Source organism: Pteropus vampyrus, unplaced genomic scaffold, assembly GCF_000151845.1.
Source record: "Pteropus vampyrus isolate Shadow unplaced genomic scaffold, Pvam_2.0 Scaffold85, whole genome shotgun sequence".
NCBI classification, from domain to species: domain Eukaryota; kingdom Metazoa; phylum Chordata; class Mammalia; order Chiroptera; family Pteropodidae; genus Pteropus; species Pteropus vampyrus.
This window is the reverse complement of record NW_011888866.1, coordinates 133,839-156,374: the sequence shown is the minus strand read 5'-3', so window position 1 is coordinate 156,374 and position 22,536 is coordinate 133,839. Positions and strand designations below refer to the sequence as shown.

The 22,536-nt window shown below is 37.0% G+C and overlaps 2 protein-coding genes across 3 annotated transcripts in view; one reads left to right on the top strand and one right to left on the bottom strand.

The window, feature by feature from the left end:
* HACD3 (3-hydroxyacyl-CoA dehydratase 3) overlaps positions 1-16,112 on the top strand; it is a 36,258-nt gene extending 20,146 nt beyond the window's left edge. The window contains exons 5-11 of the mRNA XM_011363313.2: positions 2,988-3,039; positions 4,700-4,810; positions 9,375-9,502; positions 11,008-11,120; positions 12,326-12,432; positions 13,031-13,162; positions 15,886-16,112. Coding sequence (XP_011361615.1) covers positions 2,988-3,039; positions 4,700-4,810; positions 9,375-9,502; positions 11,008-11,120; positions 12,326-12,432; positions 13,031-13,162; positions 15,886-15,962 — 720 coding nt within the window. The 3' untranslated portion in view covers positions 15,963-16,112. The remainder of the gene's footprint in view (positions 1-2,987; positions 3,040-4,699; positions 4,811-9,374; positions 9,503-11,007; positions 11,121-12,325; positions 12,433-13,030; positions 13,163-15,885) is intronic.
* A 511-nt stretch (positions 16,113-16,623) lies between these two features.
* Positions 16,624-22,536, bottom strand: part of INTS14 (integrator complex subunit 14) — a 28,551-nt gene continuing 22,638 nt past the window's right edge. Inside the window, exons 11-12 of one of the 2 annotated variants that reach the window (XM_011363315.2) lie at positions 20,539-20,604; positions 16,624-18,840 (exon numbers count right to left, since the gene is read on the bottom strand). In XM_011363315.2, the coding sequence (XP_011361617.1) occupies positions 18,589-18,840; positions 20,539-20,604 (318 nt within the window). In that variant the 3' untranslated portion in view covers positions 16,624-18,588. The remainder of the gene's footprint in view (positions 18,841-20,538; positions 20,605-22,536) is intronic. The other variant, XM_023532498.1, reaches the window with a different exon arrangement.

Here is a 22,536-nt window from a genome sequence, read left to right as displayed (position 1 = left end):
AAGGTTAAGTAAATACTCTGGAGCTGATCATCATAAGGACATAATGGAGATAAATTTTTCTCCAAGATTTAGCTTATCTAGCTGTTGAGTAGCTCTTCTCACAAGCCCCTACTCATTTGGGCAGGGCCCATTAATATTCGTATACTTCTGAAAGAACTGCACCAAGCTTTTGGATGGCCTTGCTCTGCTCAAGTTCATAGTAACACACATTTCTTTCTTCATAGCTCAGGGACACGGTGCCAAAGGAGACAATGTCTATGAATTTCACCTTGAGTTCTTAGACCTTGTGAAGCCAGAGGTATGTTCATTTCTTTCTCACTTCAGTTTTCATTTTAGGAAATAAATACTGGTAGTTTAATGAAATGGGAGTAGGGTTTGTGGGAAAGAAGATCAGAACCAAGAGACTATAGTTCTTTTATATAGGTTTAGCTGCAGAGGAATGGGAAAGTCAGAGAAGTTGAGGTGAATCTGGGCTCTGCCACTTAATTAGAGGGGTGAACAAGTCTCTTTGCTTCTTGACTTCCAGTTTCCTCATGTATTAAGTGAAGGATTGGATAAGTACTCTCTAGGGTCTTTTCCAGCTTTGATATTCTCTTTTTTAGTGATGACCGAGGAGTATGGTACCCATAGAGAGCAGAGTTTCATAGAATAGAGAAAGCCCACACCAGGGTGTTACTTTCATGTGACTGGGGGCAATAGAAATCAGAAAAGGATGAGGCAGCCGATCTTTAGAAAGAATGCTGGATGTATAAATGACGTTTCCCTTCTCTCCGAGCTTGAGGAAGGTTATCTAACAAGAAGGGAGAAAATCCAACAGATGGTGTATTTTAGTTTCTGGAATTACACTTATCTCTGGGGGCTTGAGCATATCGATGTCTCTTTGCAGGAGGTTTCAGTTGTTTTGGCTGTTTTAATAGTCAGCAGGGCTGGAGGATGTGTCATGGGTCTTACTTTGGAGGCATAGGGAGAGGCTATGCAGAAGAATCATGAATTGGGATAGCCTCTGAGTTTAGTTAGACTCCCTAGGCTAACTCATGTGAAAAAGTTGTATCTGATCTACTACAGTTCTTTAGACCTTTCTAAAACCAAGACTCACTATGCTAGTGAGTCCATTTGAATTCAGTCATCTTCATGGGAGGAAGATTTGGGAGGTTCATCAGGATTCTTCTAGGATAACCAAGAACTGTCTGCCTTTTCTTCCTGATTTCCTCCCGTGTCATTCATTGGGGAATCAGAGAAAAACAGTGCTGTTCTTACTGATTCTTCACTATATCAGCTCTTGGTTTAGGTGTTCTCTTTGCATTAGGACTCGTAGGAACAGAGAAGGAAGGAGCATAGGCCTTCAGTGCAGCTTCTTTGTGTACTCACACTGGCTTGGGGCAGTTTTAGGGGAAGGGGTGAGGAATGGGAAGGAGAAGCATTCTCACATTCTCATTTTCTCTCTTAGCCGGTTTATAAACTGACCCAGAGGCAGATAAACATTACTGTACAGAAGAAGGTGAGTCAGTGGTGGGAGAGACTCACCAAGCAGGAGAAGCGCCCACTGTTTTTGGCTCCTGACTTTGATCGCTGGCTGGACGAGTCTGATGCGGAAATGGAGCTCAGAGCCAAGGTCAGTAAGGACCCTAGGATCTAGACAGAAATCATGAGGAACCCACGTTATTTGGGCCACCTCAGACACCTATCAGGGTCTGATAGGATAAGGACAAAGTTACAAATTTAGTTAAAGACCTGGAGACTTGGTTTTAGTACTGCTCATATATTTTTATAGACTATTCCTCAATGAGATTTATTTGATGTTTTTCTCATGATTAGACTAGAGTGATTGGTTTGCGGGGAGGAAGACTCCAGAGGTTTCATTCTTATCATATCATATCATGGGTACATACTGTCAACATGACTTATCACTATTGATATTGATCTTGATCATGTGGCTGAGGTCATGTTTGTTAGATTTCTCCACTATAGGGTTACTCCCACCTTTCTTTATTGTGTCTTACCCTTTAGAAGATAGTGACTATGCATAGTCCACGATTAAGGAGAGTTATGCTTCCCATCCTTAGGATGGAATATCTACATACTTTATTTGGAATCATTCTGCATGGGAGATTTGTCTGTTTTCTCCTACTTATTTATATGAGTATGGACTCATGCATATTTTATAGTTTGTGTTATAATATTGTGTTGTTTATTTTGTCGCTCAAGTTGTTTTAGCTTTGGCAGTTGAAGCTCAGTTGGATCTTGTGTCCCTCTGACAAAGCTCCATTGTCGTGGGGCTTTTTTTTTTTGAGCACTTCCTTAATTGTATGTTTACACTATCTCATATGTTCCTTGCTCCAGCCCTAGAATCAGCCATTCCTCAAGGAGCTCTGTTCTTTTTATTGGAGAATAGTAATGGATACCAAGATCTGGGCTGGGGTATGCTTATTGCTACTGAGGCACCATAGCTTCTAGGCCCTCTCAGCTAACAGAACAAGGAACTACATGTGTACATACTAGCCTATGCATATACAAATACCTATAAATATTTCTGTATGTAACCATCTATAAAACTAACCCGAGTTCATACTTATGTTGGAGACATAATTTTAGCTTCTGGAAAAATTATGCTAAAAATATAGAAGTCTAAAAAAAATAAAATAGCAATCTGTCTTCTGCCTTACATTTCTGTTTTGTTTCTATAATAGTGACAAATCTGGATGTCTTCCCAGTTCTAAAATTTCAGGACTACCCACTTTGTAGTTTGGAAGCCAGCTGATTAGCTTAATTCTGTGTGCATTAGATGGGCATTCTATGATGCTAGTGCTACCGTAAGGACGAGCCAGGCTTTTTGGCACCATGAGCTAGGACATTTTTCCCAGTGAGGCATGAACACAATGGGAGGAGGTGGCTTTGAGGCAGTCAGATCACTTATCTAGCATGTGGACTTTTGCAAGCATCTGGGAATCCTAACTTGTGTTCTCGGAAAACTTCTATCCAAATTCTAGGAAGAAGAACGCCTAAATAAACTCAGACTTGAAAGCCAAGGCTCCCCTGAAAGTAAGTTGTCCCTGCTGCTATGGTAGTTACCAGTTAACTTGTGATAGAGATGGGGATCTGGATGAGTGTGACATGTCAGGAGAGCTAATATTGTGTCGGTGAGTTGATGAGAAATCTTTAATGTCCAGTGCTTAAGCCATGTGCGCACCCACATCAGAAGTCTTATTTTTAATGTTTCCCTTCTGTTTGGGGCCTAACGTAATCTGAGTACAACAGGCTGGTATAGCAGAAGGGAGAACTTTAGTCTCTGGGGCTGGCCTTCTCTTCGGTGGCACCAAGTCCTACATGGACATATGGAAATACCATGTAGGTGCAAGGCTACACTCCTTCCAGCTGGTGTTTTTCTCCAAGCTGAGATCTTAAGGGCTTTTCCACAAACAAGTATGGTTGTTACCCTTAAAAAAAAAATCATTTCTATTTCTGTCTAACCACCGTTAGACAGAAACTCTATAACTATATTATCTTCTGGGTGACATAGGTTATATTCAGCAGCTGTCTATTAAATTCTTGCTGCATGGCATGCATTGTACTAGGCCCTCGAAGTGTGGAGCTGATTACTTCATCATAGTTCGTGTGTTCTAAGAGCTTACATTATAGAGGGAGGTCCATGAAAGTATATATAAAACTAACTCTGAAAAGTAGAGTAAAATAAGGGTTCCTCGTTTGTTCATACTTTTTCAAGTTTTAGTGGTGCTTATTTGGCATGCTGTAAATAAGGAAGGAGACGGTTTTAGAGCAGTGGTTTTCAAACTCTATTCCATGATACCCCAGGGATTCTCAGAGATGCTTTGGAGGAACCGCCAAGCAAGCGGTTCCACGTCCATCAGAGCAGCTCTGCTTTTGTGTTTCATGTATTGGAGTTGTGAATAAAGTTTCTTGAAAAAGAGTTTTCGTTGCTTTAAAAAATGATTTGAATAATTACTAATATAGAGAAATATGTTTTTAGAAAAGCAAAGGAAAGGAGACAGTGGTGGTAAAAAACTACAACAACATAAAACGGCCACTTTGAGATTTAAATTAATTTTTGGTGTTTTAGAGGGATGTACTTCAAAGACATCTAAAAATTCTTACATTTGGATTTTAAGATGTTAAATAAAACTTTAACTGTTTTATCTAAATACATAAAATTTCCTGATGAAAGTTCTTTATGATAGGAAGTATAATAAATATTTATAGTTTTGAAGAAAAAATTTTAATTAGTTAAATGTTGCTAAAAGTTTGTTTGACATTTTTGGCCCCTTAGAATAAGATTGCTCTTGCTTAACCACATTACTATTTAGTGTGATTATTTCAGCATCAATCAAGTGTGTATGCAGAGCATCTGTAGTTTAGGAATAAATTTGTGGCAGCAGAATCTGAACTCCATAGCTCTGCTCTTGAGAATTATCCCTTCTTTTACCCTTGACTCAGCCATTACTGCCTAAGCCCCTCACTCCTTCCTTAACTCTGTAATTGGTTTGTCTTCACAAACATTTGGCTGCAGACAAAATTAATGTCCTTTATTCTCCTGCCTCTCAGTTTGTAATTTTCCTCCTTTGGTTATGAGTGGGAGCTTAGGCACCCAAGTAGGAAAGAGGGATGAAGTCATGTGAGTATGCCCCATGTATCCCTCTCCTGCTTGACTGCTTGTAACAGTTTACTGTCTTGCTTTGCTTTTCAGCTCTTATAAGCTTGAAGAAAGGATACCTGTTCATGTATAATCTTGTGCAGTTCTTGGGATTCTCCTGGATGTTTGTCAACATGACTGTGCGGTTCTTTATCTTGGGAAAAGGCAAGTCCCAGATTTCAATGCTAGTTTTCTTTTTTCAGTAGATTGACCCACTGCTCACCAAAGTTAATACTCTCTGCCTTTGGTATTAATAATGACCTCCCATATTTGTGTAGCACTTCATGCTGTCATTGTACTTTCACATCTCTTATTTCCCATGACATGTGAAACAGGCGGGCTGGATGCTCAGGTGAGGAAACAGGCTGAGAGATGGCCAAAGAAATGGTCCACATCCACACAGCTAGCCAGAGGCACATCTTGGGCTAGCAAGATAGTTTATTTATAACTAAAGAAATTGATATGATGCTTTCAGTGCCAAAGCTGTGCAAGCCCAAGAGGGATCTCATCTCTTTGGAGTCTAAATAGAGTCTCAAGTGGACTATTCTAAAACTGAATGAAAAGACCATTATAAAGATATTAGTTCTTTATAAATTAATTTGTCTGTTTAACAGAACTCTGGCCAAAACAAATAACAATGGAAAAAATTCTGAGAATGTGACCTAAAGTGTTCTGAAATTTTATTGTGAACAAGAAATAGATAATAAAATTTGGGAGAAGAAAGAAATATCTACCTGTTATGAAAAAAATGATAATCAAAATAGGATAACCTTGGTATAAACTAAGAATAGACTAATCAGTAGAGCAGATTAGGTGGCCCAGGAATAGCTCTTACATTATATATATATGAATTATATATGTATGATATAAAAGAAATTATTAATCAATGGAAAGGGAAATATTATCCAATCTTTTTTATTGGACAGGAAATCTAATAATGTGACCAAGGAAAATTGGTTAGGTTTAGGCATATAAGGGAGCAAGGAATCTGTTTAACTCTTCTCACACTGTATAAAAAAATAAGTTCTCCCAAAGCATTTAAGAATTATATCTCAAAAAGTTAAAATAGGAGATAAATAGATGTTTATAAAAGTCTCATATGGAAGGTTAGGACTTTCTAAACTTAAAAGTGTTAGAAGAAATTATAAAGGAAAAGGTCAATATATTTGACTATATAAAATATCTAAATTCCTATGTATCTAAAACCACCCCAATTAGACAGCATTAAAAATTAAAAGTATATTGAGGTTAGCAGCGTGGGAATGGAGGGTTGGTGGAAAATTGCAACAAATACCAGCAAGGGTTGATTTCTTTACATACAAAGAACTTGTACAAATTGATTTAAAAATATGAAACCTCTGCCCAATAGATAAACCAAAGTATGTACAGAAAGTTCTTAAGAGGAAATAAAATAATTTAATATTCAGAAAATTGTTTAACTCAGTAATGATAAAGAAAATAAGATTTTTATTTATCAATTTTAGCAAAGTGAAAAAGGATATCTACATCAAGAGGACTAATGGCTACTTGGAGGGTACATAATTACAACAACTCTTGGAAAATCATTTGGCATAATGAATCAAGAACCTTAACTGTTCATATTCGTGAACCTGGTAATTTCACTTCTGGAAGTATGTTCTAAAGAAAGAATTGGAACTACAAGAAAAGCTTTTTCAAAAAAGATAGACATTATGAGATCATTTATATCAGTGACAAATGTCCATCAGTGAAGGATTGGTTTAGAATGTTCCCTCAGTGGAATGTTGTGAAATAAAGTATTTAAAAAAGTTTATAATAACATGGGAAAATACTGACGACATGCTAAAGAGGTAACGTATAAATATGTTCTTCCAGTCGATCACATCCCTATAAAAAGGAAAAACTGAACCAATACATGCAAAAAGATGGGAGGAGAATGCATCATTTTCAAATGGTTTGAATGTGAATACTTTTTTCTTATTTTTACTTATTTTTTTCTTACGAGGGAAAATATAAGTATAATGGAAAATATAAACTATTTAAAAAGAGAAAAAAATTCTGTAGACTGTTTTGTTCTTGACTCCTAAATTTTCCTATCTGAGATTTGTAGAAGGTGAATTGTAGTTAGCTTTAGAATCATTTAAAAGAAGTGCATGTTTTTTTTCCAGCCGTCTTAATACCTTGGAATTCCGTAAATCGCAATTTAAACTAACATAGTTGGATTCTGAGTGTTGCTGTGCAACCGGCTGGTTGTTAGGTGATCTATTCCAAAAGCTGCCAAGATATCTGGGTCATGTGTTTAAAGTAAGCTGCCTGGATTTGTAATTTCTATTTTGGCTCCAAGCCTCTTCCTGGCTATACCTACTGGAATGCAGCTGCTGGTTTAATTCTTCCCTATCAGTCCTCAGAGATGCAGTAAGGACTTGGGGCCTGGCACTCAGGGTCATTGTTTGCCTTTTGCAATTTTTTCCTTTTCCATCCCATAACGGATGTTGGCGAATGACGAATTCCATACATGTACTTGTTTTTTCACGTAAACATGTATTTTGCTAAACTTCATATGCTAAGGAAGGAGCAGTGAACTCTTGGGCTTATATAGAAACTATTGTTTGAGCTTGTCTAGCTTTCTGTTAAGCAAAACTTTTTATTAAATCAATTAAAAATTTTTTTTCTAATTATACGTTAATGACAGGAAAATCAGAGAATAAAGACATAAAACAAAAACTCTACTATAATCCCAACTATGAGAACAGCAGATTCTTGGCGCCTTGGTATATCTTTCCAAACCCACATAACTTCCCTAGGAACAACTCTCGAGGTAGAATTATAAGATAAAAGGACAAATTGTTTTTAAGGATTTTGATGTATAGTGCTGAGAAAGCATATACTCTTTTATACTACCACTATTTAAATCTATATTTCATTAACATATGAGTACTTTTTCCTACGTTCAAAATATTTTTTTTCAAATCATAAAACTAAATGTGCTGATTTAAGAAAGTTTGGAAAATGGGGGGAAAACTGGGCCGGAGGTGGAAGAAAAGCTTGGAGGTGAATAAGTCATTGTCCATCACTACTAATATTGCTGTATATTTCTTTTAGTCTTTTTTTCTCTAGTTAAACACTAAAATCATACTGTATATACAATTTCACATCTTTTAAATGTTAGAAGCATTTTAATGTTACTAATATTTTTTATAATACCATTTTAGGAATTAGATTTCTATTTCTGAATTGAAACAAGGATGAATTTCCCATAAAATCAGAGGCAGAGCCCACAAGATCTAATTTTTGTCTAGCATATACCAAATCTTAAGTCACAACTTTCATTTCAAAGCATGAGAGGTCCTCATTTTTCAAAGATAATTTGCCCAGGAAAAGTACCATGTAAGGAGAATCCCCTAAAAAGGATACCAGAATTTCATTGTAAATGGTGACAAAAAGATTTGATTGGGATTTTGTCTTGAAAAGGGACATTTAAAATTATGAAAATAAATTTATCTTAATATGTAGCAAAATTTAAATTGTAATTTTGTATTAATTCTTCAAAGAAAATAATTTGATTAATTTTGAATTAGTCAAATTCTACCTACTTATTGGTAGAATTTTTCTGGTAAAATTATTCAGTAGCACTATATACCATTCTTCATTTCACACTTGACTTTGTAGCAGGATTGTAAAATGGATCATTTCTGCAAAAATACTTTAGAGGGTTCTTCAGTTTTTGCATGGGCCTTTTTTATTTGTCTGATTTTAAAACCATACTCTTTTGAGGCTCTTACAGTGTCACCTTTGTTGATAATTGTCCTAACTCTGCCACATCCTCAGAAGTACTACTTGTATTTAATAGGCAGGGAGCCGAGAATCCTAAACTTCCTGCAATGTGTGGGACAAACAGTTGTCCTGGCCCAAATGTCAGTGGTGCCCTGGCTGAGAAATACTGGAAAGAGAAATGTAGGAATTCAGGATGTCAAGTGAGGATGTCAATATGAAAAGTAAAGGATTGTATATTATGGACCACTCAGAATTGATACCACATTTGCTGACTTCAAATAAACAATAATTTATTTTAAATTATTATATAATATTCATGGAGTAGATATACCATAGTTTACTCAAACTTCCCATACTCTTAGACATTTAGACAGTTTCTACTTTAATGCACTTAGGAGTAATGTTTCAGAGAACAACCTTGTTTCTAAAACTTTTTCCATTTTAGATTTTTTTTTGTTAGGATAGATTCTCAGAATAAGAATAATTAGGATTAAGTATATAAGCACAGTTAAGGTTTTTGAAAATTAATTGTATTCAATATTTTTGTACCTCTGCATTTATGTTTATGTAATTTTTGAGATTTTAAAAGGCTAGATTGCATTTATTATATGTAATATAGTTTTAGCTTTAAATGAGATGATGGATCTGAAAAGGATTATCAGTGTGCCTGATACATAGATTTTTTTCAGCATATAATAACTGAATGAAGTCTAGGTATGCTTTTTTTTCTTGTCATTTAAAATGAAATGGGCATACAGGGTTTATGTATTAACCTTGTGGTAGCCAGTAGAGTTGACTATTTATGACCCCACAGGCCTGCTCCCCTCTATCCTAGTTGGTTTGTAAACTTGAATCTGACTGGATGTTTATTATACCTTTCTTAAAGTTCTTTTCATGTAAGGAGTTATCTATTTTGAGAATTAATTCTGTTGGAATTTGCCAGTTGATTTACCCTTACTATATATTTGTCCCATAGAGTCCTTCTATGACACATTCCACACCATGGCTGACATGATGTATTTCTGCCAGATGCTGGCAGTTGTGGAAACTATCAATGCAGCAATTGGAGTTACTTCGTCACCAGTGGTACCTTGTCTTATCCAGGTATTGAATAGTAAAGCTCAAGGGTGGGCAATGAAAGATCTCAGTGTTTATTTAGTGGGTATGCCACAATTTACTAAGAAGTCTTAATTAGTAAAAATACCTATTTTCACAGGAATAGCATTATTTTATTCTGAACAAGGAAAACTTTAAGCCTCAGAAACATTTTCTAAAGTAGATTTTTGCCATCAGGTCTATTTCATTATAACATTTTCATGAAATCACAGAGATGAAAAAAGAGTTGTAAAAGTAGGGAAACTTGATTCTCAGTCAGGAGCAGAATATTCCACCCTCAATCTTCTTAGATAGAGATGTCCTTGGTTTCCTCCTACTTTGGGTAGATGAAGGCAGTGTAATGGCTAGGAACTCTTTTTACTTTGGACTTTCTTCCATATGTGAAGGTGGCTCTCTTACTTGTATGGGGATTCCTAATATTTGGAAGATTATTATTAGGAACAGGGCATCAAAGCCTTTCATCCTCCTTTCTGTTTTCTAGCTATGCAGTTACACTTGATCTTAGTCAAAAGGCCTAGAAGCAGTTTAGCTATTCAATCACATACCATTAAATACCACCCACCCAGACTCAGGGGGAACCAGGTGATTATTGTTCATCTCTTCTGGAGTACTGTTTTCATAATTCTACTGTTTTGTGGTATACCAACTCTGGCATTCTAATATATAGATCCATGGTAAAGGGTGTTAATACGATAGCCTTATTATTTCTAGGTTTTTGCTCTTGGAAAGAGGCTGCTTTGTTTAGTTTAAAGAATAAAAGGGGGATAGTGAGTGACCCACTAACATGGAATAATGTTCTTTGTATATCAAGGACTATGACAAATAAACATTCGAGTGGAATTTCTAGGGCAAGATGGAAGGGGCAGGTTTAGTATCATCAAATCACACGGCTCCATGGAGTGCCATTCACATAGAATACAATGTGAGTGAAGCTTCTGGGAGCTGGGCAATGCCACATGCATCGACATGGATGCATCTTGGGAACATAACACTGAGTAAAAAGTCACAGAAAAATACATATAGCCGATTTCAGAACATTTAAAAAGAGGCAGCATGAACAATATACTGTTTAGGAATACATACATAAGCAGTAAACCTGTAAAGAAAAGCAATGGAATGGTTCACACAAGATAGTAGTTACTTACAGTTAGGGGAAGGAGGGTGTGCCACACTGGTGGTAGTCTGTTTCTTAACTTGGTTTATACAGACACAGATGTTCATTTGGTAGTAACCTTTAAACTGTGTTCGAATGTGTGTATTTTAAAAAATATACTATTTATAATGATACATTTACACATATACACAGTTATCCAGAAAGACTGGTGCGGGCATTTAACTTGTTCCAAAATTGCAGCAGAGGATTAAACCAGTTGAGCTCAATCTTTTTCCATTTACCTTGAATTTAGTGTGATTAGGTTTCAGGTAACACATTTATATGTTCATTTAAAATATGTTTTTGACCTTTTTTTCTTTCTTTTGCATCTTTTTAATAGCTTTTTGGAAGAAATTTCATTTTGTTTATCATCTTTGGCACCATGGAAGAAATGCAAAATAAAGCTGTGGTTTTCTTTGTGTTTTATCTGTGGAGCACAGTTGAAATTTTCAGGTGGGTAGAAATGCCAGGATGGTGTTTGAATGCGTCTCCTCTGGATCAGCTCTCTTCTTGAGGGAGTTGCTGTCTTATCGAGGGTCTCATTTGGTTTGGGATTAAGGTTCCATCTGTGGAGAGCTCTAGCTGCATCTGTGTGCTCTGCACAAAGGTGAGGCAGAGTTTATTGAAAGCAGTCATTGGGTTACAGTACCAACCTGGGCATTGGGGAGCAGAGGGAGAAATCTAGGGAAATGAAAGACCCACCTTACCCTTCAGGATCTTGCCGTGTTGTTGGAAAGAGAGGACTCATTCACACAGAAAAATTCATGAGAAGGCTTAAGAAACAGGGTTGAAGGAGCAATCCAGGTTGGATGGAACTAGTGAAGACCAGCCCTCTAGAAGGGATGGTAGAAATGAATCTTTTACTATAAAATTACTGATGTTTGAATTGAACTCTTATCTAGTTCTTCCATTCTTGTCAATAAATTAAATATCTTAAAAAAGATTCCGTTAAAGTAGATGTATTCTTCTCTACCGGACCATACATATTCCACATTTCTTCCCTTTTCTGTCACATGGAGCAAGGATTTTTCAGATTGAATCCTCACCTTTAGGTTTGGTGGTATTTTGGCACAGTTAACTGTTGAGAGGGAGAAGAGGCAGTAGCAGCCCTAGATTGTGTCTTGACTGTGGTTTGTATCCCAGGGCACCCATATACTCTCTAATATATTTAAGACAAAAGTGAAAGAGATTATAGGTATTAACCTTTACTGTGTGGGAAGAAACAAATTTTTTAATAGTATCTCTTTTTTAAATACAGTATGTCTGATTCTAGATGGGAGGTCTTTTGTATACTTAATTTTGATAGTATTCATTTATCCAGAGATAAAGTGTCTGTCAAAGTGTCTGTCATCTTTATCTACATGGAATGTCAGTTAGAACTAGGAGTAAAGCCAAAAACCTTGTGAGCATTCTTTCCACATACTGAAGCATTTGAGAGGGTTCTTTTGAGACTTAAACTTAGTTCATCATTAAAAAGAGTTCATATCCTTTGAAGATTAAGGGAGGAGTATGATGGGAGTTTTTGGGTAGATAGCCCAGTTCGGTTTTGAAGAAGCCATGTGTGGCTAATTGTAAAATGATTCTTTTTGAATGTTGTTCTAGAGTTGCATTCAGAATCCGATGTGGCTTTTTACATCTGAATTCTTTATTTTCAATAGATACCCCTTCTACATGCTTTACTGCATTGACATGGATTGGAAGGTGCTCACATGGCTTCGTTACACTCTGTGGATTCCTGCTTATCCTCTAGGGTGTTTGGCAGAAGGTACTTTCAGGAACTCTAGGTTTTATAGCTTAGCTCCAAGGAATAGCTAAGCCAATAGGCCAGACCTTCCTTCCTCTACTAGCCTTAGTAAATATATGGGTGTTGGACTTTTCAAGATTTTCTTTTAGTGGCTTCCTTCTATAATAGTTTTAGTACCCAGACTGTTCCAGGGGAGTAGCTCATTTTGTTAAGGTTTGGAAGTTGGGTGGTTATGTATTGCATTTTTTTTTTTTTTTTTTACTTAAGTGATAGTTTTAATTTTCCAAAGCAGTTCATATTGATGATTTCATTTTATTTTGACAAACATCTAGAGAGTGAGTCGAGTCAGGTCGGGATTTTTGTTTACATTTTATAGGATAGGAAAGTGAAGCCCAGCGCTTTCAAGTAACTGTTTCTCATTAGTCTTTCTGTTTTCATCTTAGAGGCTCATTTCTTAAGAAAATTAGGGGGAAAAAAAGAAGAGGCATGAGCCCTCTGTACAAAGAGAGGAGGAACCATTTTCAACAAACCCAGAACTGAAACTTTGAGGGGTTAGAAGACTCTGCCATTAGATGTAACTGTATGTCATTTGCTTCTAACAAGTTGTTTTTGCTTGCAGCTGTTGCAGTGATCCAGTCCATTCCAATATTCAATGAAACAGGAAGATTCAGTTTCACATTGCCATATCCAGTGAAAATCAAAGTTAGATTTTCCTTTTTTCTTCAGATTTATCTTATAGTGATATTTTTAGGTAAGTATTGGCTCTATAATAGACTTTTCCTGTCACTTATTTAGAGGGCAGAGTTAAATGATTGAAAGTTTTAAAAGTCTTTAGGATTATTTGCAAAGGAGTATAGTACAGAGTTAGAGAAAGATTGCTTTGCCAAATAGACCCACTAGAAGAATATGCTATGTATCGAAGTATTTCTTCCCAAATCTCCAGTGGTTATCTTTTTGAAGTGCTCTTGGTCATTGGGAACTCACCATACGATATTTCATGTTTAAAACAATGTAAGAAGCTCTTAAATAGAATAAGCAGCTCATTTACTTTTACCACAGCCAGTGTTTACAGAGGTGATAATACAACTGGCAGCAAGGAAGGAAGAAGGCAATAACGGCCTCTGAATAGCTGAGATGTCATAAAGCCTTCTGCCTAACAATAGGGAAGTCCCCCTGCTCCTCATGTAAAACCTGCTTGTTTATTAATTTATATAAAATCATGAATTCTTGCCTTAATTCATAAAAACTAAAAGAAGAGAGAAAAAGTAAACCTAAATCATGGCAAATATGAAAACTTTACAGGCCTTCCTAACTATAAGAATGTTAACTTTAGATAAAATTCTAACACATTTTAACATAATTTATGAATTTATCTCTGCTTTAGTTCACAAAAGTCTCGGGATGGCCCTAAATAAGTATGGCTGTCCGATCGCCTAGCAACAGAGGATGTGACAGTACATAGTATATTAGTTATTTCCGTGTAACGAATAATGTCCCAATTTAGCAGCTTAGGACGACATTATCTCACATGGTTTCTGAGTGTCAGGAATATGGGAAAAGTGGTGGTATGTCACTTTGAGATTAGGTTATAAAAGACAGTATGAATGTGATGGAGCGCTAATGTCACAGAGGTATGATAGAGGTGGTCCTCGTGAGGTTTCAGTTAAGCTGTCAACTCAGCTGCGGCTAGTTTCAGCAGACTTGTCTGGGGCTGGAGGATCTGCTTCAGGCTCACTCATGCAGTTGTGGACAGGAGGCCTCAGTACTTGCCACAGTACTTCTCCATATGGCTGCTCATGACATGACTTTTCCCAGAGCAAGTGATCTGAGAGAGATCCAGAAGCTGCACTGCCTTTTAAAAAATATATTTGATTTTTAAATTGTAATATATTTGACATAACATTGTATATATTTAAGGTGTGCTACATGTTGAATTGATACATCTACGTATTATGATTGCCATTGTAGTGATAATTAGCACCTCTGTCAAGTCCACATTGCCTTTGATAACCTAATTTCGGAAGTGACATTTTGTCACTTTTCCCATATTCTGTTGGTCACACAGACCAACCTAGTACAATGTAGGAGGGAACTACACAAGGGTATGAAATACCTGGAGGTAGGTAGGGATTATTGGGGGTCGTCATGGAGGCAGGCCACCCCAAAAAGTTAGAGGAATACTACAAAAAGTAAACCCAAGAATCCAAAAAGGCCAGTGGTCTTGGCCATTTAGTATTGGAGGAGAAGAGACTTATATACCTCAGGGTATCAGTACATGGCAGAAGCACAGTTAAATGATATACTTCATGGATGTAGATCATTTGCCAAAGTTTAACTTTTATTACATTTCTTTTCTATTTCAGAAAGGGTATAATCTATTTCAGAAAGATTTTTAACAAAAATGTTAAAATATTTGGCTATTGAAGGGAGTAAGCTTCGGTTTGGAAAATGCAATCATTGAGTCTTTACCTCTATTACAGGATAAATCTAGTATTGCTGTAACTAGGCTCCATGAGGTGGGCTTACTGAAATGTTAAAGAGGAATATGTATTGGAAAGACCCTTAAAATATTTTACTTAAAAAATTTACAAGGGTAAGAAGTATTTTAATATGTACTAAGCTTAACGGCTTTTGTGTTGTTTATGTTGTTGCACACTCTTAATTTACAAGGTTTTATACTCAGTTTGTCCTCAATGAATATGTAGTTTTTATTCTTCAGGATGAATAAATGCTAAATTTGCATAATTTAGCAGTATAACTAGTTACATTTGTATATAGATCAAAGTGCTTTTCTAAACATACATTTTCTTACAGTAAGTCTGTAAAATAAGTTTTTAACTCTGTTGTACAATGGGGAATCTAAGGTGAGGCTAAGCCATAGAACTATTGAGTGGTAAAGTAGAACAAATTTTTTTCTGACTCTGAAATCTTGTGTTTTCTAATTTACTAAATTGTGCCTCCTAAGAAAAGTTATACCTTTTCAACTGTTGCTTAATACGTGTTATTGAATAGCTTTGAATTAAAAATTGGGTTGTTTCTATACTTCGTATTTGTGTATTTTATATTAATCTTACCTTAAAAGAAAGAAAAAAAGAATACTGAACTCTAAGGAAATGTTTAGGAGTGAAGTGTACTGATATCTGTAACTTACATTGAAAAACATCAAAAATGAGGTGGGAATGGGCATGTAATAAACAGTTAAAGTTTAAATCTAGGTGGTCACAATGATTTAATCTTTTGTGTGAAATTTTTTATAATAAAAATATGGCAGAAAATTAAATTGTAAATCCACTGGGGAAAAACTGAGTTGTCTCTAGTGCATCGTTAATTGAGTAACTTAATAAGTTGAACTTCCTGCAATAAGCACAGCGCTGTGGGATATGAAAAACAGACAACTAGAGACTGTCCTTACCCCAACAGCTTCTGGTTACATACAAAGATTCTCATTTCTAATTGGCCTCTTTTCTTTTCCAGGGTTATACATAAATTTCCGTCACCTTTATAAGCAGCGCAGGCGGCGCTATGGACAAAAAAAGAAAAAGATCCACTAAAAAGAGAGATTTAGATGACTTCTTGCCGGTTTGAGCCTAATCTATATATAATTCTTAACAGTTTTACTTTCTTATACTGATGTAAACCTTTTTTTTTTAAAGTTAAATGATTAAATTCTCAGTGAGGTTATCTTCTCTTTTCCCCAGTAACATCCCTGAATTTATTATATTAGTGTAGTATTTGCATGACATGGATTCCTGGTATCTGATGACAGGTTCGTTCTTTTGTGTTCTGTTAGTGACAGCAGACTCAGCCCTGCCCGCCCCTCCCCGCCCTCCATATCCTGTCAGTCTCTTTCACAGGCCAGAGAGATTTCTTCAGTGCCCTGACCCTACCAGGTACTGGCTATTCTTTCTTACAGCTTGGATTTGTTCTTTTCAGCTATTACTTGTGAAAAAAATGACTATTTTGCTCTACAAGAGGCTATGAAAGTGATTTCAGGCAGGACCTAATATATTCTGTACCTAAGGGGTTACTTGTTAAGTGGGGTGGCATTGATTTTTCAAAAATCAAGTTCAACTTAGTCATTGATAAAACATTTCTGAGTCTGAGTGGGGCTAGAGAACGCATATTACCTCTGAATCTTTCGGCCTAACACTGTGTTACTATGGTGCTTACCTGTGTGGGCACAGAATGATTTGAGAGAAACCAGTCAGAACCTTGGAACACCATGATCACTTTACTCCTAGCTAAATCAGAACTATTTTCAACACTAAAGAAAAATGAAACATTAGTTGGAATATAATGAGATTATAAGAATTCCAAACCCAAATGGCTGTAAGGGTCAGAAAGGTCAAACTGGCCATAAGACAACTGCTAGTGATGTAGCCTGTAGCAAACTGGAAACATTAGGCCATACTAAGCACACCTACAAAATATAGGCTGTGCACAAACTTAAAAACTCAATATTCCTTCCCCTGCACTGGCTGAGTACATTTACTTGTATCTGTCAGAGTAAGTGGTGGGATTGTCTGTTTTTGACAAGACCTCAAAAACACCTTTGATCCTGCTGTTTCACCTGTCTGCAGTAGGACAGTGAATAGAGTGAGAACTTTGGCTGGAGAACTACCAGCTGGTTCTTTAACAAAGATTCCTGGCAGGAAACCCACTAACAGACACTGACATTATGAAGACAAATCTGGACATTATGAAGTTTGGCCATTGTCAAAACGTTTCCTTTACTACATTCCAGGTAAACCAAGTAAAATGTGTTAGAAGTAATGCTTATATAAAAGATTTTAAGGCACGGTAGCTCTTTCTATTCTGCCATTTCCACGGTTCCTGTGGTAAAGGGGACTAAATGAGTTACGCTGTTTCTCTGATCTCAAGATGGAAACTTGGTTTGACCTAAAAACATCTGATTAGCATAGGCTGGCTGATTTTTTTTACAAGTCCATTGCACTGAAGGATGTTTTGCATGTCTGTAACTTCTGTCATCACTTCTTTGTATTAACTTCTGATGTTCTTTCAACTGATTTTCTGTGTGTAATTGGGCAGATCAGCTTTGCAGTAGATTATGTTGCATCTGTGGCAGAATCTTGTATTCTTTTGGGCCCCTTTGTTGCTGTCTGAGAAAGCAAAAGATTGTGTATTTCTATTAAACATTTGCAGTCAAAATCCTAATAACTTGTGTTTAAAGATCATTTACTCTGATGGTTTGCCAGTTGTTAGTGATAAAGTCCTTTGTTCAGAAAATATATTATATAGCATTTCAGCATGTTAAACTAAAAATGGCTGCTCAGGTTGAAATTTAAATGGTCCACAGAGCAATTTGAAAACCATTGATGATCTAACTAAAACCTAGATAAGTTACCGGACTTGCCCAAGGTCATGAAGCTAGCTGATGAATTGGAACTAGAGCTGACCGCAGTGACCTGTCAGAATCTACATGGATGGAACTTGGCTTAGGCAGTGAGGCCTAACCAGTGTCAGAAACAAGGAAGGCAATATGGAACCCATATTGGTACATGGTACATAAATCTGTGCCACACAGGATGCTGAAATTATATCTAGGTGACAGGACAGACCAGAAGGCAAAGACCCATTAGTTTCCCAGTGAAACCATTTTACAGAAAATCAGATTATTTTATTTTCATTAAAAAAAAAAAAGCCTTGAAGAAATATTTTCCTAAAAAAAAAAAAAAAAAAATCTTGAAGAATCAGGAATAATTTTATACATTTATGGTTGCTATTTAAAAGTATATCTCAATACATACCAAAAGCACCTAAGGGTTACCACCAAGTTTCGCCCAAGTTCTAAGTTCTGAAACTTAGTGGTGTAGGGCTTGTACTTAGCAAGCCCAGACAGTTTGGATTGCTTATTCCAGGGACATAAGCTTGAAAATGTCCTTATGTTTGATAAAAGACACCTTTTGGAGGCCAGAGGACCCTTGCTAGTTAGGTTTCCTGAGAAAGGGGGAGAGCTCTGTGCTCATCAGTCCTTCAAGCTTCTCAGGAGATGTACCAATCATGAGAGCAACAAGTGTCTTGGGTTTAAAGAGACTGAGCCCCAGAAAGCTAAAGTCAAAGCCTAAGCAGCCAACCACCCTTCAGAACCCTTTTCAGACTGTAGCAGAGTCATTCAAACCAGCAAGAGGTGCTTCTGAGGCAGCCTCAGGGAGGTCTTCACATTCTTTCAGTGCTGCTCCCAGAGAAGTCTGTCTGCAAAGGTGTGATATTGTGGTCGTAGCCGGCATACTCGGAGGAGCCAGTACTGGCCAGCTTGAGCTGCTGGGCAGCGTGGGTCAGCTGGAACGCAGCATCGGGGTGGGCTGTGTCAGGAAGTAGTGTGCACTCCCTTTCCAGCATGTCAGCCACCCCTTTGAGCAGGTCCAGGAAACCAAAGGCCAGGGCGGCCTTTCGTAAACGGTTCAGCTCCTGAAACAAGATAAAAAAAAATGCATTTTCCTCATCATATACTTTTTAAGTGCTCAGCTTAGAATACGTTCTCCTTGATCCCTGAACTTAAGTGAGCATTTTTATATGAGAAGAAACACTTGTACAGAGATGCTGCTAGTTTAACGACATGACTGGAAAGCAGTTCCTCTACAGGTGATCAGAAAAAAGCTGGGGAAGGAAGACAGCTGACTGAAACACAGGTCATCATCAGCACAGTTAATAAGCTCTTATGCCAAACACGGTGAGGTATTGCATACATCATTTCATTTACCCATAAATCTATGGAGGGTTACCTTTCCTCTGTTACTCAGGTATGAAAAAGGCTTGCCCCAAATGTCAGAGGGCTCTTAAGCCTCTCCTGCCTCTCTGGCTGGGCCTCAGGCTGAATGACAATGAACATGTTTGGAGGAGGCTCTGGAGGAGTCAGGAAGTCTGACCTGAAAGACTGCCACAAAAACATCCAGTAGCGGATGGAAGCAGAGAAATAGGAAGTGCCCCATCAACCACTTAGTATGATCTGGGCAAGTTGTGTAGCCTCTCTGGGTCTCAGTGGCCTCATTTACAAAATGAGAAGGATAACCTCTTCATTGCTCACTGCAGGGGTTGACACAGTTGCCTGGTAGAGGCCCTTTTCAGCTCTAATATGTAAGATTATATAAAACCAGACAAGAGAACGGGCTTTCTGACCATCTCTCCACTATCATCTATTAACAAGTGACAAGTTCAGAAGAATGCCAAAGTACAAATGTGCCATCTTGAATAGATAGCTGGCGATCGTGTGTAGAAAGCTCTGCAGGGAGAGGGACTGTAGCCAAGGAGTGGTCATCAAGGGCCTATGTGGATTATGGGCTTCAGTTGATAGGCTGAGCAGCTCTCTGGTTGAACTTTGATTAAGGTAGCTCTTGCTTGATTTCATCAGTTCACTACATAATAAGGTTTGAAGACAATAGTGACTTAAAGATAATGAGATAACATCCAGACAAAATAGCATGTATGTTCTCTGGAAGAAATGCCAGCCTGGGGCTGGCTGTGTGTACCATATTTTAAGATTAACAAGCTAGAACACAATTGACAACACAGCATACCTCACATTGCATAATTTGATTTTGGCCAAACACCAGAAGGATGGGAGATACAAGTGAGCTTAATGCTTCACACTCCACATCACTCCTTGTAACTTTATTCCCTCTACCAATGGGTCTGGATTAACTGGATATGATTGCAGAAGGCCACCCTTTTGCAATTCATAAATGTGCAATTTTAGAAGTCATTCCTGGAAGCAGCTTCTCTGGTACAGTAAGAATATTCTGGGCAATCACCATCCCAGGAAGTCATATACAATAGTTGCCTAGGGTTAGACTGGATGCCCAATGGGAGTGGTGAGGAAGGTTAAGGGCTATGAGGGTTGTGGTCCCTTCAGCTCCTTCCCTTAGCCATTCACAGCAGCACCAACACAGAATTGAGCCATTTAAACACTTGTCATTCTTGTATTTTAGGGTAGCTATGGACCCATCACTTCTACTGACTTTACTGATGAAAAAAACTGAAAGCACAAGCCATACATTTCTAATTCCTATCCATGTTCCCTCTGCTACCCCACACAATTGTGAACCATTTATTTTTGGTACATAATAGTGCCTGGCCTACCCTCTTCCACTGTAATTCTGGTAGTTTTACCTTATAGAATGTCTGTGTTTTTTCAGGTAGTTTCCTTGCATTTCTTAAAATCTTCTGTACATCTGTCTATCAAAGGTAAAAAGAATTCAACATTAGAAATCTATGATAAAAGGGGAAAGAAAACAAAAGGAAGGCTCTAAACATTTAAAAAAATGAAAATGAGAACAGAGCCACAGTGTCAAGATGAGGATCCCTTCTAAGTTAATGTCACCATTCTGTTCAACATTATTAAAGCCCCTCCTTCCTTCAAAATGCTTGATGATAATAAATTCCTTCGTGACAGAAATGAAATTGTCTCACAAAAACACATCCAGAAATCCCATACATACATTGCCAGCTGCTTTTTGACAAGGGTGCCAAGACCATTCCATAGGGGTAAGAACTGTCCCTTCAACAAATGGTGCTAGGACTAGATAGCCACATGCAAAAGAATGAAGTTAGACCTTTACTTCACACCATATGCAAAAAAGTAATTCAAAATAAAGCAGAGACCTAACCATAAGAGCTAAAACTATAAAACTCTTATAAGAAAACATAGGGGTAAATCTTTATGACCTTGGATTTGGCTATCATTTCTCAGTTACAACAGCAACAGCAGAGCAACAAAAGAAAAAAAAAATTAATTTGTTAAATGTTCATAGCAGCATTATTTATAATAACCAAAACAATCCAAGTGCTCATCAACTGAATGAACAGATAAACACAATTTGACATATTTATATAATGGAACATTACTTAGCCATCATCAGGAGTGAAGTACTGACATATGCTACAACACAAATGAATGCTGAAAACATTATGCTTAGTGGAAGGAAGCCAAACACAAAAGGCCACGTATTATATATGCCATTTATATGATATACCCAGAATAGGTAAATCCATACAGACAAAAAGTAGACTAGTGGTTGCTAAGGGCCGAGGGAAAGATGAGAACATAGTGACTTGCTTAATGGGCACAGGGTTTCCTTTAGAGTAATGAAATGTTCTGAAACTAGATAGTGGTGATGGTTGTATAATACTGTGATTGTACTAAATGACACTGAATTGTATACTTTAAAATATTTGAAATGGTAAATGTTATGTGTATTTCATCACAATAAAAAAATATATACCCAGACCAAAATAAAATTTAAAAAATAATTTCAGAAAACTTTAGAAGAAATCTTTCCAATAGGGAAGTACTGGGATAAGGGATGGCAGGAAAGAGGGAGAACATGATTTTCCAACAAAGAGAAGTGATCTCTGCCCCCTTCGTCATGGCAGGATGTATCTAGTCTTTATGAAAAGGAGGCTAGAAGAGACTATGCCATCAACATAAGCTACTTCTGGTGGCCTGACTGCTCTTCTCATCTAACTTGAGCTGGACACACTAGAGAAACAAAGGAAAAAAAATGGTACTCAAATGAGAAAAGAAGATAAATGATTTTTAAAAATAGATATAAATGACTTTACGTCAATGGGAGAAGTGTCACTGCATACCTTTCCTGAAAGTAGCATACCTTGATAACAGTATAATCTTGGCTTCCCATGGAAGTGTTTATGTGCAGTTACCTACTATGTAATACTATGGTTTAGGCTCTACTGTGGGGATGGAAGTAATCACATCCATTATGTTATTCAATGCCTCAGCATGTTAAAAATTTTACATTTTTAAAATTCAATGCCAGGAAAATGTCTCTCTCAACACAAACTGACATGCTTCCTTTTATCAGTCATAGCTACCTAACACAAAATCCTACATGTTTCTTTTTTGATCTTGGTAGTGGGAAGCTCAGAGCCAAATAGCACAAATATAATTATCATTTTGCCTTGGGTTCCTGGCACAATTGTCTCCCCTCTTCCTCTAGGTTTTATATTGCTCTAAATTTTGTAAAAAATGATTTTGTAAAAAATGATATACGCGTTTTACTGTAGGCCACCTCAAATCCTTTTTGGAAATAATGACAAACATTAAAAGTAAATGAATTACTAAGTATCAAAAGAAAGGAAAATAAAATC